General features: G+C 44.8%; 1 protein-coding gene across 4 annotated transcripts in view; it reads right to left on the reverse strand.

Moving 5' to 3' along the window:
• PPP2R2D (protein phosphatase 2 regulatory subunit Bdelta) overlaps positions 1 to 17475 on the reverse strand; it is a 46807-nt gene extending 29332 nt beyond the window's left edge. For 2 of the 4 annotated variants that reach the window (XR_013824344.1, XM_079900614.1), the window contains exons 1-2: positions 16969 to 17474; positions 16790 to 16882 (exon numbers count right to left, since the gene is read on the reverse strand). Coding sequence is in view for 3 of the 4 variants with exons in the window: in XM_079900614.1 (XP_079756740.1) it covers positions 16790 to 16882; positions 16969 to 16975 (100 nt within the window). In the remaining variant the exon portion in view is untranslated. Of the gene's footprint in view, positions 1 to 16789; positions 16883 to 16968 lie in introns of all 4 variants that reach the window. The other 2 variants (XM_079900615.1, XM_079900616.1) reach the window with 1 other exon arrangement.
• Positions 17476 to 17791: the final 316 nt, after the last annotated feature.

Here is a 17791-nt window from a genome sequence, read left to right on the forward strand (position 1 = left end):
ATGCACAAGAAGCAAGAATGAGGAGGTCAAAGTTCATTTATTGCCTCGGGTCACTAACTATTCTCAGCAAAGTTTCTTCTTTCAGCCCCTCTCCCCTGCTGCATACCTAGACATGTAACAACACACAGCCCCTCACTGGATTTCAGACTCAGTCAAACTAGCAAGAAGACAGTGACTAGTATTTTTGTCATCTACAGTAAAAAGGTCATTACCTTGAGGAACTGGTACCAAAAGAAGAATAACCTGTGTCTAAATTTGAACCTAGTCCATCACATTAGAAAAACAAGGCTGCTAATGTTTCTCCTTAAATGCCAATTTTTGTTAGCATCTGTTAGTAACACACACAGCCTTGAGATTCTTCCTTATAACTAAGTACAAAGTTAAGTATATTTAAACACACATGAAAGAACTCACAGATATCTAAGTTAGAGAAACCCTAAAATAGGCAAGATTATCAAGTAAGTGAGAACTTTACCAGGTGAATGATAAAACAAGTCAGAGTTTACCAAACTTTAAGCAATTATCCACCCCAACTTTGTGATTTTTTACTATAGAAAAAACTTATAACAAGCTATTTTTGACCAGTAATTTCACTCCATGCATATAAATAATCCAATTTCCAAATACCTTTTCAGGAATACATTTATTGTTTAAGGGTAAAAATTTTAAAAGTACATTCAATGACCAAAAACAAAATAAAAAATGAGGTTAGAAACGTATTATTTCTATTTCAAAAAATCCATATCTAATTCTGCCATAAAATGGAATGAAATTCTGATACATTCAAGAGAATGAGAAGACAAGCTACAGACTGGGAGAAAACATTTGCAAAAGACACATCTGATAAAGAACTGGTATCCAAATATACAAAAGAACTCTTAAAACTCAACAATAAGAAAACAACCCAATTACAAAATGGGCAAAAGACTTTAACAGACACCTCACCAAATAAGATATACACATGGCAAACAAGCATATGAAAAGATGCTCCACAGCATATGTCATCAGGAAAATGTAAAGCAACACACAATACCGCTACACACCTATTAGAATGGTCACAATCCAAAACCACTGACAACACCAAGTGCTAGAGAGGGTGCGGAGCGGCAGGAACTCCCTTACATCGCTGGTGGGAACGCAGAGCAGAGCAGTGCAGCCACTTCAGGAGACAGCTTGACGGCTTCTAACAAAAATAAACGTCCTCTTACCATATGGTCCACCCAGCAACTTTGTTCCTTGGTATTTACCCAAAGGAGTGGAAAATGTACATCCACACAGAAACCTGCACACAAATGTTTGTAGCAGCTTTATCTGTAACTGCCAAAACCTGAACAACCAAGATGTCCTTCCGTAGGCGAACAGGTTAATAAACTGTGGTCCATCCAGACAATTGAATATTATTCAGCGTACAAAGAAACGAGCCACCAAGCCATGAAAGACAGGGAAGAACTTTAAATGCTTATTACAAAGTGAAAGAAGCCAATCTGAAAAGGCTGCCTACGGTATGATTCAAACTCTACGACATTCTGGGAAAGGCAGAACTATGGAGACAGTAAAAAAAACAATCAGTGGTTGCTGGCGTGGGGTGGGGGGCCGGCGGAGGAAGGGAGGGGTGAACAGGCTGAGCAAAGAGGAGTTTGAGGGCAGGGAAGCGACTCTATGAGACTATACTGATGGAGACGTGCCACCACACATTTGTGCAAACCCACAGAATGCACAACGTCAAGAGTGAACCCTGAGGTCAACTATGGACTATGGGTGATGATGATGTGCCAATCCTGGCTCTTTGACTGCAACACGTGTAACATGCTGTTACGGCAGGGGGTGCTGACCGTGGGGGAGGTTGAAGGGGGAGGGTGGTATATGGGCAATTGTTGTACCTTCCTCTTAATTTTGCTGTGAACCTAAAATAGCTCCAGAACAATAAAATCTTTAAAAAATTCTGATACATTCTACAACTTGGGTAGATCTTCAAAACATTATTTGTAGTGAAATAAACCAGATACAGATGGACAAATATTGTATAATTCCAGTTTTATATGCAGTTCCTGGAATAGGAAAATACACAGAGACAGAAACCAGAATAGAGATTACCAGGGGCTGCAGGGAGAAGAGAAGAGGGAGTTGTTATGTAACAGGTATGGAGTTTTCGTTGGAGATGATGAAGAAGTTTTGGGTAGAGGTAGTGGTGGCCACACAATATCGTGAATGTAATTAATGCCACTGAGTTGTACACATGGGAATAATTAAAACGATCAATATTAAGCTACGCATAGTTTATCGCAATTAAAAAAATTCACAAACCTTAAAAAAAAAAAAGCCAAATCCACGTTACCCTGTTATTTTTTTCTCTGTAGGTCAAATGAAACAAGGAGATGCAACCTCAGGAGCCAAGTCTGAAAGGTGAGGGCACCTGTTCTCCCTAAACCCAGCCTGCCCTCTGCCGGCCACCACCAGGCCTGCACAGCCAGCAACCCCAAACGTAAATTTTTTTTTTGGCCGTGCCACACACAGCTTGTGGGATTTTAGTTTCCCAACCAGGGATTGAACCTGGGCCCTTCCCTGGGCCCTCACAGTGAGAGTGCAGAGTCCTAACCACTAGACCACTAGGGAATTCCCCCAAAGGTAAACTTCCAGTGGATTTCAATGGATTTCTAAAGCAACAATTCATACAATTACATTACGTATGAGTTTTACCCTGAACAGTACTTTGAAAGGCACACAGGAAGTCCTAAGTGGGTAATTCCAATCAACTTCTCCTTTTCCTGCGAATTCTACTGTGCTTTAATGGACATTAAGTAAACTGAGAATGGTTAAAATAAAGACTTTTTGCATTCTCTCATTTTCAGATTGATATCACTACTACATACCTGAACATAACCAGGGCTTGATGGCAGAAAAAAATTAATGATCACTGTGGCTAATACTACTTCAAGAACTATCTCTGATATTTCAGATGACTTCAACAACTGACAGATACGTGCTTTTTGTTATCATAACCAAAGTCAAAATCTAACAAATGTTGACCTCTAACATTCAATTAGATCCTTAAGGTCTAACAAAAGCAAGACAACTGGAGAAAAAGCAGCAGCAGTACATCTATTTCGATAAAAATTCGGAAGCAGGGAATTTATAGGCCAACTTTATGGTAGAAGTTGCCACTGGTGAAGGAAGGAGAGAAAAGTACAGGAAATGGAACTGGGGAGTTAAAAAAAGAGAGAGAGAACTTCAACTGTAACTTTTACATCTTAAATCTGAAACAAATATGACCAAATGTTGAGAACATGGGTGTTTACAATTAGCATATAATATTATATATATTTTAATAAATAAATATACCTTACATTTATATGTAACTGTATAATAATTAGATAATAATTACTGATATTATGTTAATAATATGTATATTACTACTTATTTTAAAGGAAAACTATAAAGTTTATCAAAATGTGAGGTGGCAGGGACTTCCCTGGTGGCACAGTGGTTAAGACTCTGCGCTCCCAATGCAGGGGGCCAGGGTTCGATCCCTGGTCAGGGAACTATATCCCACATGCACGCTGCAACTAAAAGTTCACATGCCACAACTAAGGAGCCTGCCTGCCGCAACTAAGGAGCTGGCAAGCTGCAACTAAGGAGCCCATGAGTCGCAACTAAGACCCAGAGGACCAAAAAAAGAAAAAAAAAAAAAAAAGCTACAGAGAAGAAAACAGATATTGTTAAGGAAAAAAAAAAAAGTGAGGTGGCAAATGGTTGTCTCAAGATTTAAAATATTTCTCCTAGGGACTTCCCTAGCAGTCCAGTGGTTAAGACTCTGCACTTCCACCACAGGGGGCATGGGTCCTATCCCCAGTAGGGGAACTAAGATCCCACATGCTGCACAGTGCGGCCAAAACGTAAATAATAAAATAAAAAAAATATTTGTCCTATATGTAAGGTATATCCAAAAAAAAAAAAAGAAATTATGACATTTCTTTAAAACATGTAGATACACAGGACACTGCAAATGGCCGAAACCAAGCCACAAGCAGCCCCCATGAGATGGATAGTTAGGTCCATTTGCAAACGCACTGATGTACCAGGCACTGAAGGCCCCCCTTTCAACAATCATCATCAGCTGGGCTGTCATTTTGCTTTGCTTTACATCTAGTTACAAATACTAGAGCTTCAGTAATATATATTCTTATGGATATCTATTTTGTCATCACAGATACCTGGAGCAGAACAATTAAAACTCAGAAAAATGGGGTTGATACAAACTACATAAAACAGATAAGCAAAAGGATTTACTGTACAGCACAGGGAACTATAGTCAGTGTCTTGTATCTTATAGTATAGTAATAATCTATAATAGAAAATAATCTGGAAAAAATATACATATAACTGACTCACTTTGCTGTACACCTGAAAGTAACACAATATTGTAAATCAACTATACTCCAAAAAACCCCTAAGAAACAAAAAACCTTACAAAAAATGTTTAGGGTGTTTTCAAGTGGCAGCCTAAACAGCAGGTGTTCATAAGTAGCAGGAAGGGAACCCTTCCTCCACTGTTATAAAGCTAGTCTTTCCCTTTTCTTAACTGGTCTTTTTCTTTTTATCATCACAAAAACAATGCTGCATTGGTGTGGAACATTAAATAATACAGAAGCATGTAGAATAAAAGCCAAAGTCCCTCTGATGCAAATCTGACCCCTCACTACCCCCGGGTCCCCAAAGATGTTAGCCACCCTGCATCTTCCAGACATTTACAACCCCAGTCAGATTTACACGCGATCACTGTTCTGTGAATTGCTTTTTTTCACCTAATACGTCACAAACCTCTCTCCGGCAGGCACAGACCCCTTTAAACCACAATATGGGTGCACCACAATGCATTTAATCACTTCACTACTTCTGGGCATTTTTTCCCTGATATTTTATTGCTGCAATGCACAACTCTGTAAATACACCTCATGAAATGCTGGCACAGGACTTCCCCTAGTGGCACAGTGGTTAAGAATCCGCCTGCCAATGCAGGGGACATGGGTTCAAGCCCTGGCCCGGGAAGATCCCACATGCCACCGAGCAACTAAGCCCATGTGCCATGACTACTGAGCCTGCGTGCCACAACTACTGAAGCTGGCGCGCCTACAGTCCGTGCTCTGCAACGAAGAGCAGCCCCTGCTTGCCACAACTAGAGAAAGCCTGTGCGCAGCAACGAAGACCCAATGCAGCCAAAAAAATAAATTAAAAAAAAAAATAAAAGCTGGCATATTCCTGTAAGTGGAATGAATCATAGGCTCCCAACCCTTGCTTAAGGTTTTATAGATACATGTGAAATTGCCCTCCAGAAAAATGAGTGTAGAGATACTTCTTCCAGAAATGTAAAGCAAAAATAAAACCTCACCACTGCTTTAATTAAAACATCTTTGTGGGCTTCCCTGGTGGTGCAGTGGTTAAGAATCCACCTGCCAATGCAGGGAACACAGGTTCGAGCCCTGGCCCGGGAAGATCCCACATGCCGTGAGCAACTAAGTGTGCGCCACAACTACTGAGCCCACGAGCCACAACTACTGAAGCCCACGTGCCTGGAGCTCGTGCTCCGCAACAGGAGAAGCCACCGCAATGAGAAGCCCACGCACTGCAATGAAGAGCAGCCCCCGTGCAGCAACAAAGACCCAACGCAGCCAAAAATAAATAAAATAAATTAAAAAAGAAGTCTTTGCCCATTAATGCCCTTTCTTTGATGATTTATATGAACTCTCTTACCCCTTTTTAAAAATGAATGACACGTTTACAGATATGGTTAAAAATGAGGACTCATCGTTTGTTCCTTTCTTACACCCAAATTTTCCACATCATTATCAGGGAACTTAATACCTTTGGGGCAGGTATCCTGACTCACTAAGAATTCACAATTTATTAAAATACTTCCTATGTGCCAGCACTGTGCTACGTCTAGCACAAGATATAGAATTCATACACCGCGTTTTAGTTGTGACTTTCTTATCTCTGGAGATCTAGATAAAACGGGCTAAAGTCTGCTCCCCAGTCTGTGTAAGTCTAACAGCCTTACCAAGCTCTCTGTGAACTTTCCAAGCTCTTCTGTGTTCACGGTCACTCTCTGAGCTCCGGCTCTCAATATTTAGTCCAGCCTATGAATCACTCCTGTTGTCCCGCACCGCTCCTCTTCCACACCACTACTGACCCAACAAAGATCTCAGCCTTTTCTTAGTTCCCGACAGCGGCAACAGCAACAAAAAAACCCGCCTACAGAAGACACACATACAGGGGACATAACTGAAACATTAAAACTCAAGGTTAATAAAAAATATTCAGAGATTAGTACTTATAATGTATTAAAAAGCTTTTAAAATTCATTTCTAAAAGCCTCAGTAGAAAAATGGACAAGAGATACAATCTGACAATTCACGGAAGAAATAGAAATAGTTGACAAAAAAAATCTCAATTGCCTAACTGTAAGGAAATGCAAACTACAACATTAAAATTGACATTAAAATAGCTAAAATTAAAAAGTTTGATATTCCCAGCATGAGTGGAGAAGGAAAAGTTTGGGGAAGGTGTAAGTCAGCACCGTCTTTTGGAGGACAATTTGGCAGCCAAAAAAGGTAAATGTTGGAGGCCTTTGAGTGTGTCTGTTTCTAGGACTCTAGCCACAGCAACTCCTGCCCCAGGCAGATGGATGGACAAGTCTCTTTACTGCAGCATCTTTAGTAATAGCAAAACTTGGAACCCACCAACAGAGGACTTGTTAAATAAATGAGTAGTCTGTACAACTATATACTCTGTAGCCATCAAAAAGGATCAAATCGAGCTATGCAAGAAGGCAGCATCGTTAAAAATACCGACGTATGGGCTCTGGATCCAGAACACCTGGGCTGAAATCCTGACCTCAGCACCCACTAGCTCTGTGTCCTTGGGCAAGTGACTACATCTTCTGAGAGTCAATGTGCTCATTTGTAAACACAAGCAACAGTAGCACTGACATCTCCAGGGGCTACGTTCAGGGTCAAACAGGCTCAAGTGTGTGCACAGCTCAGCAGAAAGCCCGGGTCACTGTACGATCTCAAATTACACACTGCTGATGCAAACAAGCAAGCAAACAACATTTATAATAGGATTCACACTTTGTAAGGGATTTAAAAAGTGCTGCTTACACGCAAACTAAATTTTAAAACAAAAGTACATAGATAGATGAATAGGAAATGGTCTAAAAAACATACACACATTGTTAAGGGTCATCACCTCTGGGGAGGAATGAAGAAGAACTTTTGCTTTTACTCTTTTTACATCTGCATCACTTGAGTTACTTTAAATAATGAATGCTCTGCTTTTGATTCTGAGACAAAAACAGCAAAATCCAGTAAAGATGAGAGGGGACAGTTAATCTTAAAATCTGCCCTGTTCTGTTATTCCTATTGCTAGTAGCTAGCTTTAAAGCAGTAGTTCTCAAAGTGTGGTCTGTGGACCCCTGCAGGTACCCAAGAACCTCTTCAAGGACCACAAGGTCAAAACTGTTTTCACAATAATACGCGTTGCCATTTTCACTGTGTTGTCATCTGCATGAAAGAGCAAAAGCAATGTGGCTGAAACTGCTGGTGTCCAGCACACATCACTCAGCAGCATGGAACCGCACCAGCAGTCCTGCTGTTCACACCACGCAAGGGCAGGAAGAAAAGAAAGGAAAAAAGCCAGTTTTACTGAGGAATATCCTTGATGAACCATCAAACGAATTAATTTTACTCAATACCAACCCATTAGTATGAGTCTTTTCTCTTTTTTTAAGTTTATTTTTGGCTGCGTTGGGTCTTCTTTGCGGTGTGTGGGCTTCTCACTGCGGTGGCTTCTCTTGTTGCAGAGCATGGGCTCTAGGCACGCAGGCTTTAGTAGTTGTGGCTTGTGGGCTCTAGAGCGCAGGCTCAGTAGCTATGGCGCACTGGCTTAACTGCTCTGCGGTATGTGGGATCTTCCCAGACCAGGGCTCGAACCCGTGTCCCCTGCACTGGCAGGCGGATTCTTAACCACTGCGCCACCAGGGAAGCCCCCAGGATGAGTCTTTTCAATATGCTTTGTGGTAAGGTGGGCGCTAGGCACACAGCAGGTTTGCTGTACCCCCGAGTGCAGTGACTGTCTCAAGGAAAAGCATGTGCACGGTTGTCAGTGCTGCAGGTCGAACCAGCCATTTTCACGGAATGCCACTTTTATCTGAAAGAACAACTGACCAACTATGGTTGTTTAGGTTTTGACATCTGGCAGAAATTTTCTTAAAAATAAACGAAGTGAGCCACTCACTACACAGAAAACAACTGACGGTATTTGCTGCCAATGATAAAATCCAAGCTTTCAAGAGAAATCAGAATTTTGGAAAACTTGTTTCTGCTATCAATTTGACAGCTTCCCACTTTAAGACTCTTCTAATGAGATCAGTGGTGATTTTCTTGATCTTGTACAGTGAAATGTATCAACATTTAGAAGATCTGAACAACTCAGTGTACCAATATGTATTTCTAAATGACCAAGATGTGATGGTACCAAATTAACCACATGAGCAAGGGATACAGTCAAAGTACAAGACGGAACTATGGGCTTCAATGTTAACAGGGGCAAACAATTCACTGATAGGGTCTCAGGTTCCAAAGTGTAACTAGAAGAAACCACCATGTGTGCAGTTCTGTTGTAGTATTAAGGTGGAATACCTATAATTACATGAAAAGGCTATTAAATCACCCCTCCCTGTTCTAACTACATGTAAGTATGAGGCCAAATTTTCTTCATATATTTCAATAAAACAATTGTAACAGATTGAATGTAGAAGCAGATCTGGGAATCCACCTGTCTACTATTAAGCCCTACACTTAAAACACTTGCAAAGTATAAAACAATGGCACTCAATCTTTTTTGGTTTTGGTAAAGTTGTTTTTCATTAAAAATGTTATGATAACATGTAATAGATTTATTATTAAAGTGAAATAATAAATAGTTTCAGTTGTCCTAATTTCCAATACAGTAAATATTGATAGACATAACCCTCATGAACAAAAAGCTCTCTGGTCCTCAAAAATTATTAAGAGTATAAAACCAAGAGGTTTTGGAACCAAAAGGCTTTGAGAACCACCGGCTTAGCACAGGGCAGGCAAACTACCATGTGAAATCCAAATCTGGCCCTTGCTGATCTGTAACTAGTGGTACTGGCCACCGTCACACCCTCATGTTCCTGGGGTCTCTGGCTGCTTTTCTGCTGCAAAGGCACAGCTGAGTTGAGTAGATGAGACAGGACTGGCCTGCAAAGTCTGAAATATTTACTACTGGGCCCTTTAAAGAGAATCCGAAACCCTCCGATTTAGTGTAAGCTCACATTGCCAGCCTTTGTTGTTGCAGTGGCTGAGCAGCTGCATTCCTGTCTCCACTCTGTACCCCGTCACCACCCATTTTCCAAAGGCCAGAGTGACCTTCCGTAAAGTTGACGTCACTCCTCTAGTGAGAACCTTAAACGTTTATGATCACATTTACTTCGAAACACAATTCAAGGTGCTCAGCACCGTATTCAAGGCTTTTACTCATCACTCTGGTCCCTGCCAGCCCCTCGTCTCGGGCCTTCCCCTTCTTTGCCAGACAAACACACCAAGTACTCTGGTTTCCCAGAATGCGCCACGCTCTCTGCAATCTCTACTCCAAGCCCCCTCAATCTGGAACATTCTTCTCCCTTTCCTTCCTCCCTCTTCCTACACCCTGATTTCCTTCCCTTCACTCCCCACCCAAGTCTTGTGTACTGGGCACTGTATCACATTCCCTCCACATACCCTGCTCTCACGATGGTGCCAGGACCCAACTGCTTGCCAGTCGCTGTCTAAACACATGGTTGCGTGAGGGAGAAACTGGGTTTCTCCACTGCAACATTCAGCACGAGCAGACCTTCAGGACGCTGTTGCCAACTTTTTAGATGAACTAAGCTGAAAGCTAGCCCCCATAACACCCTTCATTTTCTTAAGGTGGCTCCCTGGAGCAACACAGAGTAAGTTACTCTCCTAGGCAAGAGGGTCTCTTAAGACATCAACATTTATCATTAAAGAGAACACAAACAACAGCTGTTGTCAAGGATGTGGAGAAAAGGGAACCCTGCTCCACTCTTGGTGGGAATGTAAACTGGTGCAGCCACTGTGGAAAACAGTGTGGCAGTTTCTCAAAAAACTAAAAATGGAGTTATCATATGATCCAGCAATTCCACTCCTGGGTATATATTCGATAAAAAACAAAAACACTAATTTGAAAAGATACATGACCCCAATGTCCACGGCAGCACCATTCACAATAGCCAAGATATGGAAACAACCCAAGTGTCCATCGACCGATGAATGCATAGAGAAGATGTGGCACATCTACACAATGGAATACTACTCAGCCATAAAGGAGAATGAAATAATGCCATTTGCAACAACATGGAGGGACCTGCAGGGCACTATGCTAAGTGAAGTCAAAGACAAACCCTGTATGATATCACTTACATGTTCAATCTAAAAAACACAACAAACTAACTAGTGAATATGACAAAAAAGAAGCAGACTAACAGATATAGAGAACAAACTTGTGGTTATGGGGTGGGGGGTATATAGGGGTGGGGAAATGGGAGGTACAAACTATTGGGTATAAGATAGGCTCAAGGATGTACTGTACAACATGGGGAATCGAGCCAATATTTTGTAATAACTGTAAATGGAAAGTAACCTTTAAAAACTGTATGAAAAATTAAAAAAAAAAGATACCAACATTTTAACAGTTATCAGTTACTGTGAGCCAGTTTGTCAAAGCTTTTCCTGCATTACCTGGAATCTTTCTAAGAACCTGTAATGGTCACAGGAAATAGCACCCTGTTTTACAGCTGAGGAACAGAAGGTAAGTAACTGTCACATTAACACGAAGCTAGTAAGAGGGATGAAGTGGAATTTGTACCAAAATCTTTCAATATCTTGATTAACATCAAGTTGAAGAGCAAGCCTAACCCATATGATAAAACTAGAGAACAAGCAGGATACAGCCAATGCTAAACACCGTGACATGCTAAGTGACAGGAAAGGATGTTAAGAGTGGCTGAGCAGTGTTTCATAAAGAAAGTGGAATCTGAGATGGATTTAGATGGATGACTAGGTGTGAAAGGAGGAGAGGAAACTAAAAGAATATAGAAATCCCCCACCTTTTTTTTTTTTGGCCGCCCCGCATGGCTTGCGGGATTTTAGTTCCCCGACCAGGGATCGAACCCGGGCCCCGGGCAGTGAAAGCCCGGCATCCTAACCACTGGACTACCACAGAGAATTCCTGAGAAATCCCCCAGTTTTTGAAAGCTCACTGTACGTCATTTCGCTTTTACCAAAGACCTACAGTTTGCTAACTGAAAGAAATCTGAAGATTTCACTTTTGGGAAAAAAAAAAGGGGCAAAATAAGCCTTCAGCATTTGTTTCGCAGGAAATGATTATACAGGTAGTGCACCCTGAGCAGTGAGAGGGGCCCCACCAAGCTCCTTCTCCAGGAGCTACACTGAGCATCTCAGCATCAAGCTGTCAGAGCTTTGAACTGTGTCTGAGCGTCTGGGCTTTACCTTGACTCCTTCTGTGCCTGTGTCATAAGGTAATTGATACCTATGGCTAAGGTAATTATTGCTTCTCCCTTTACACCATTTCGGCTTAGGTTTTGCAGGAATGCTCTGCTTCCAGATAGGATAGCCGGGGAAAGCTGTATTCTACGCTGGGAGAGAAATATGAGCCAAGGTCAAGGCGTGGGAAGATCACTGAATAACGATGGAAAAACCAAGAGGTCAGGCCCTATGGAAGGGATCTGGGGTGAGTGGAGAGATTGCGGGAGGTCGGGAAAAACTAAGAGACTGCTACTTTCACATTTAAATATAGCTCCAACTAAACCCAAACACCTTAAAATACGTGAAAATTAGTGAACAGCTGTACCTAGCACTTCAACAACACCTTACAGGTTCAAAAGCACAGCACTTTTATCTCAACAAAAATCTTATGATGTGACTTCTAGATAAGCAAGTTGAGGTTTAGAAAGGGCCTTCAAGCTTGATAAACAGCAGACATGAACTGAACCCAGAACTTCTCAAAAAACAACAGATTTTTAAAATCAAGGAATAAAAAAATCAAGGAGTATGCTTTGATACGACCACAAACCTGCACCTGATTATCTAACTAAGATCAGTCCCGCTTCTTGAATGCACGGCCTGATTTCAGAGACACCACAATGTAGCTGTGCTCAGTAGGTACACTGAATGCATTAATCTTAAAAAAGCCATACACATCTGATTTCTTTAAGGCAGACTCTCCACAGGAAAAAACTATCACAGTACTCTAGAAATAATGACTATGACTGAGAAGTTTTTTTTTTTTTTTTTTTTGCGGTACGCGGGCCTCTCACTGTTGTGGCCTCTCCTGTTGCGGAGCACAGGCTCCGGACGCGCAGGCTCAGCGGCCATGGCTCACGGGCCCAGCCACTCCGCAGCATGTGGGATCTTCCCGGACCGGGGCACGAACCCGTGTCCCCTGCATCGGCAGGCGGACTCTCAACCACTGCGCCACCAGGGAAGCCCGATTGAAAAGTTTTGCATTCACAAATATGGTATTTCATTGATTCTAAGAAGCACATTTTCTTTCATTTTCACATCTTTGAAATCACATGTATCTTATATTCAATGAAACACAATAACTTCCTGCTACTGACGCCCAAGTGCTCTTAATTTTTGTTACCCTTCGCCAATTTAAATGTTTCTTTCTTTCATAACATCTATGTAAACCCTTTCAGAAAGGCTGGCCATACCAGATTACCCAGAAACCTACCTTATTTACGCAACTTCCCAGACTCAAGCTTGAATTAAGCAGATGAACCTTTAGTTTTGTTAAGCATTATGTCTTTAGAAAAAGATTAATGTCTAATTCCAAGCAACAGATTAGATCGTGGATGAAGAAACCGGTTAAAATAAAATCATCAAATAGAAAGTCTAGACACTTAAACCTACACACTCTGAGATGAAAAGAACCAGCTGCTCTCAAGCTATGCAAAAAACTATGTCAATCCAGGCAGTAGTTCATGACAAGCCCTTCCCTCCTCTAACCCCTTCCCTCCTCTAACCCGTTCCCCCTGTTCCTCCAGAAAATCAGAAGAGCGATGAATGTACAAAAGCAGCAGACCCGGAACTTCCCTGCAAGAGGGCAGCTGAGGTCCTGTGAGAGTAGCTCGGCAGGCAAGGCTACCGTATCACTCACTTGACATTCAGGTGTTCCCCCTGCTTACCGTCTCTGTAGTATCTATTCTTAAAATACTTTGAGGATGCCCATTCTGAAAGCCTTGTTACTAATCTTACACCATTTTGATAGGCACTCACTTTAAAGACAGCTCATTTTCATTTGCTTTCAGAGGTCGTTTCCTCTAATTCTTGGTAGTGAGGCCTCTCCTGAGCTTTGGAAGGACAGAGCAATCCCACGGCTGGGGAGCCCCACCCCGCAGTGGGCCTTCAACAGTACTGGCCACAAACGGTCACTGATGCAGCACAGCATGCATGGGCCCTGGGCCAGCTGGCCCAGCTTCCAACGCTGGCTTGGCCACTCTGCGGACCAAGTCATCTGTCCTCTGGGCCTTGGCTTCCACATCTAAAACTGGGAAGAACAAGAGTTCCTCCTTTGCAGGGTTGTGTGAAGACTGAATTAATGGGCACAAGTAACTTGAAGCAACCTCGGGAACATAATAAGACTTAACCATCTTTACCTCCAGGCTGGGTCTTCTACAAGGCTGTGGGGCGAGGCAGGGGCACCTAGCCCTCAAGCTTTAAGTAGAGCTCACACTGCTGAAGACAGACCAGCGAAGGACTGTAATATCGTGTGACAACACCTGCGAAAGATGTTCATGCAGTGAGTGTTGCCCAAGAAAAGGGAGTAGGGGCTGGGTGATGGTGACTAAACGTCACGCGTGAAAAATCTGTATAAATATTTAACAACTTCCAAAGAGTAGTCATTGTTTAGAGCATAAATATTTGGAGGTACAGGCTAACAACTACTTTCTCACTTCCTTCTGGAAGCCTCCCCCTGGTTTTACTATTTTGACTCTTTGTTCATCTAGGCATAAAAGCTCACCTATTCCACCTTCAGGGGCGATGCCTAACACCCTGGCCAGCTTGTCATAGGGGAAGGAGAGGGGGCAAGTCACCAGGGACTGTCACTCACACATCTTGTCACTAGCAGAACAATTACTAGTTTCCTCTTGAGCCCACCTCTATCCCTATTTGCAGGAAGATGGGAAATCCCTGGTAGCACGATGGGCTGACCTGACCCACAAGCAAAACCCTGTTGTTTCTAAAAATAATAATAATAAAAAATACATATATATATATATATATACACACTCTAATAAAGAAATAATTTATTAAAAAAAGCCATCATCAAATTTTACACATTACAATACTTTCTTCAGGTGTCCCCCCAAACTCTATTAGTTTTAAAAACAAAAAGGAAATCAAAAGCCTCTCTCCACTATACGCACTCCCCAACCTTCAAAAGTCAGGGGAGACCACACTTGCCCCTGTACCCCTCATGTCCATACTCAGGCAAGGAGGGGCCCACCTCAGTCACTTTCTGATCACTCACAGCAGCGGAAAGCAGAAAGACGGTACAAAATTTAGGGTTACCAGAGAACTCTGCAAAGCGGAGCTTGGAACAGAACAAAACCTTAAAGAGCGAAACACCTCACCACCCACAAATCTGCACAAATAAATTTACTATACCTCTAGTCCTACAGTCCAAGTATCGACGTCCAGTGACCTCCCTTAAATTACATCTCCCGTTAATTATCTCTTATCAACACTTCTTCACCAAGGTTGAATCTGGGCACAAGCTTCACCACCAGCTTCTTTATTCTCGTTGCTCAACAGTCTCGTTGCTAGCTGTTAACAATTACTTTTTTCTTCTTTCTCATGGACTTTTATGGAAATAGTACAATTCAAACAGGTAGTATCACGACTACTTGACAAAATAATGAAAGTTACAAATGTGTTAACCCTGACAGAGGATTAAGTATGAAGTAAGACAGAGAGCTGTGAATACACACGATCAAAAAAACATGTGGGGCTTCCCTGGTGGCGCAGTGGTTGAGAGTCCGCCTGCAGATGCAGGGGATGCGGGTTCGTGCCCCCAGTCCCGGGAGGATCCCACATGCCGCGGAGCGGCTGGGCCCGTGAGCCATGGCCGCTGAGTCTGCACGTCCGGAGCTTGTGCTCCGCAACGGTAGAGGCCACAGCAGTGAGAGGCCCGCGTACCGCAAAACAAACAAACAAACAAACAAACAAAATGTGGTAATTACCACAAAGAGATCTTACAAAATAGATAACTCAAAATACCAAACTTTTAGATGTAGTCAAAATTGTACTTAAAGTAGGGATGTAAAATTGCAAAAAGTTCCAGTTTAATTCAGAGAACAAAATATTTCCATCAAGACTTTTTAAAAGAATACCATTTTCGAAGTGTAACATCACACTTAAAATACACCATTTTAGTTAGACTTACATTTTAATTCATTCGGCTTATCAACTAAACCTTCTTATAAAAAGGGAAAGAAACCAGAAGTTAAGACAGGCATTAAGCCCTCCCACCTTCCTACCCGTGAGTAAATGGGTTTTGCTTTATCCCTGATAGGAATTTTGAGTAAGCTGACCGGTCACCCACTTGGCACTGCAAAGTGAAAAAAAAACGTACCTTATGTGAATGTAAAGAAAAATCTCAATCTCAAATCGGATACATCTTCACAAATTTCTGAAGCACCGTTTTACCTGCTTACTGATCTGGGCACTGTTTGTCTCCAGATGTCAGAGGATCTCCAGATGTCACTCTGCCAGGGGGAGGTGCAGAGCAAAGGAGGACGGAGCCAAGGGTCACGGGAGCGGGCACGGTGGAGAAAAGGCGCAGGACACCTGACCAGAGGCTGCTAGTTACTTGGGGCAAAGAAGGTGTAGCTCACGCAAACACAAAAACTTTTTAAGAGAGGATTAAAGGCTCACCATGTTGAGTGAGACGGCTGAACAACAGCAAGAGTCACTGCCTGACTTCACACTCCCGAGCCGCTGCACCGCGCGCACGGGCACGAGTCTAGGCGTTCTTCCTTCAGGACGACACGCGGCGCCGTGGGAAGCGCCCCCGCCCCCCGCAACGCCGCTCCCCTGCGACCATCGTTACGGAAAAGACCAACCAACCTCAACACCGCAAAGTTCAAAGGTGCAAATCTGCAGCAGGAACTTTAAAACACGCCGCCGGAGAAGGAGAAAGAGCTGATAAGAAAACTGAGAAACTTCGGAACCTTAGAAAGCAATCTAAAGCACCAAGGGGTCCGACCCTGTTTTTAAAGAAGAAACTGAGGCCGGACAAGATGCCCCCAGCGCACAGGTGACTGGACAGAGGCCCCGACCTGACCCAGGCCGGAGCGATTCCCCACCCGACTCCTGCCAGTCTGCAGTTACCCCAAGCTTCTGTTTCTCGAGTCCCCGGCTTCTGCAGTTATTTCCGGAGCTCCAGCAAACGCAGGAGGCAGCCACTTGCAGCGCAAAGAACCCAAAATCCACTCGGGAGACCCGACATCTGCGCGCTCCGCGACCTTGGGCCCCTGACATCACCCCCGGGGCCGCCTCCCCTAGGGACCGGGCCGGCGTTCGCCTCCCCGGCGGACCGGACCTCCGAGCGCGCGCCCGCCCCGCGCCCCGGCCAGGAGCGGCCCAGCCGGGCTCCGGGGCGCCCAGGTGCACAGCCTTACCTTCCGCCACGTCCTCGTCCACGGCCCCCTTGACCTGCGAGAAACACCACTGCAAGTCGTTGCCGCCCGCAGGGCAGCCGCCGCCTCCGGCTCCTGCGGATACACCGGGCGCGTCAGGCTCGCGCCCCTAGCCCCTCGCCCCTCGCCCGCTCCCGGCCCCGCCCCGCGCGGGCCCTCACCTGCCATGGCCGGTCGGCCGGCGCGCAGCCGGGCGCGGCCGGGCGCCGAGGCGGCGGCGGACGTACGAGGCGGCCGCCGCGCTGCTGCCGCCCAAGCACCTCAGCCCGGCCGCCGCCGCCGCCGCCGCCGCCGCCGCCGTATTTTTTTTTCCCTTTTCAAAATGGCGCCCAATGCCCGTCGTCCCGCTCGATGACGTCATCCCCCGCCGCCTCCGACGGCCGGGGGCGGGGGCGGGGCCTCCGGGAGTCTCCGAGCGGGGCGGGGAGGGGCGGGACGCACGGCCGCGGGGGGCGGGGGGGTGGGTCCTCCCGGTGCGCCGACTACGTCTGCGCGACCTGCGCCGCGACCTGCGCCGCGCCCCGACCCCTGGGAACGGGGCTTCAGGGCCGCCGGGGACGGCCCGGCCGGCGGGCGGCTGTGAGCCCGGAGCTTGGTGCTCCCCTGAAGATCAGCCGCGGGTCTGCTGCCGGCCGTCCGTCCCTCTGCGGAGTTTTGGAGGCCGCGAGGCCGAACCGGGCCCGTTCCTAGAGTCTTCGGCCAATGAGAGCGCGATCCTTCGGCGGAACAGCCAATGGAGAGCGCGCTCAGTGGCCGGTGGGCGGAGCTTCCGGGCCGGGCCACACCTGGAGCGCCCCGCACGTGAGAGCGTCATGCCGGCCCACCGACCCAGGCCGCACTGCAAATCACTCTCCTCGGACACAGCTGGAGTCCCGGTAATCAGTGTACACCTTTGACGGCAGCCCTGCACAGAGCTCACGTTGTCTACCAGGATTCCTTGAGCCCCCATCAGTGTACAATCTTAGGGAAACGGTGTTGCGGTAC

Source organism: Stenella coeruleoalba, assembly GCF_951394435.1.
Source record: "Stenella coeruleoalba genome assembly, chromosome: 16".
In the NCBI taxonomy this organism is placed as follows: domain Eukaryota; kingdom Metazoa; phylum Chordata; class Mammalia; order Artiodactyla; family Delphinidae; genus Stenella; species Stenella coeruleoalba.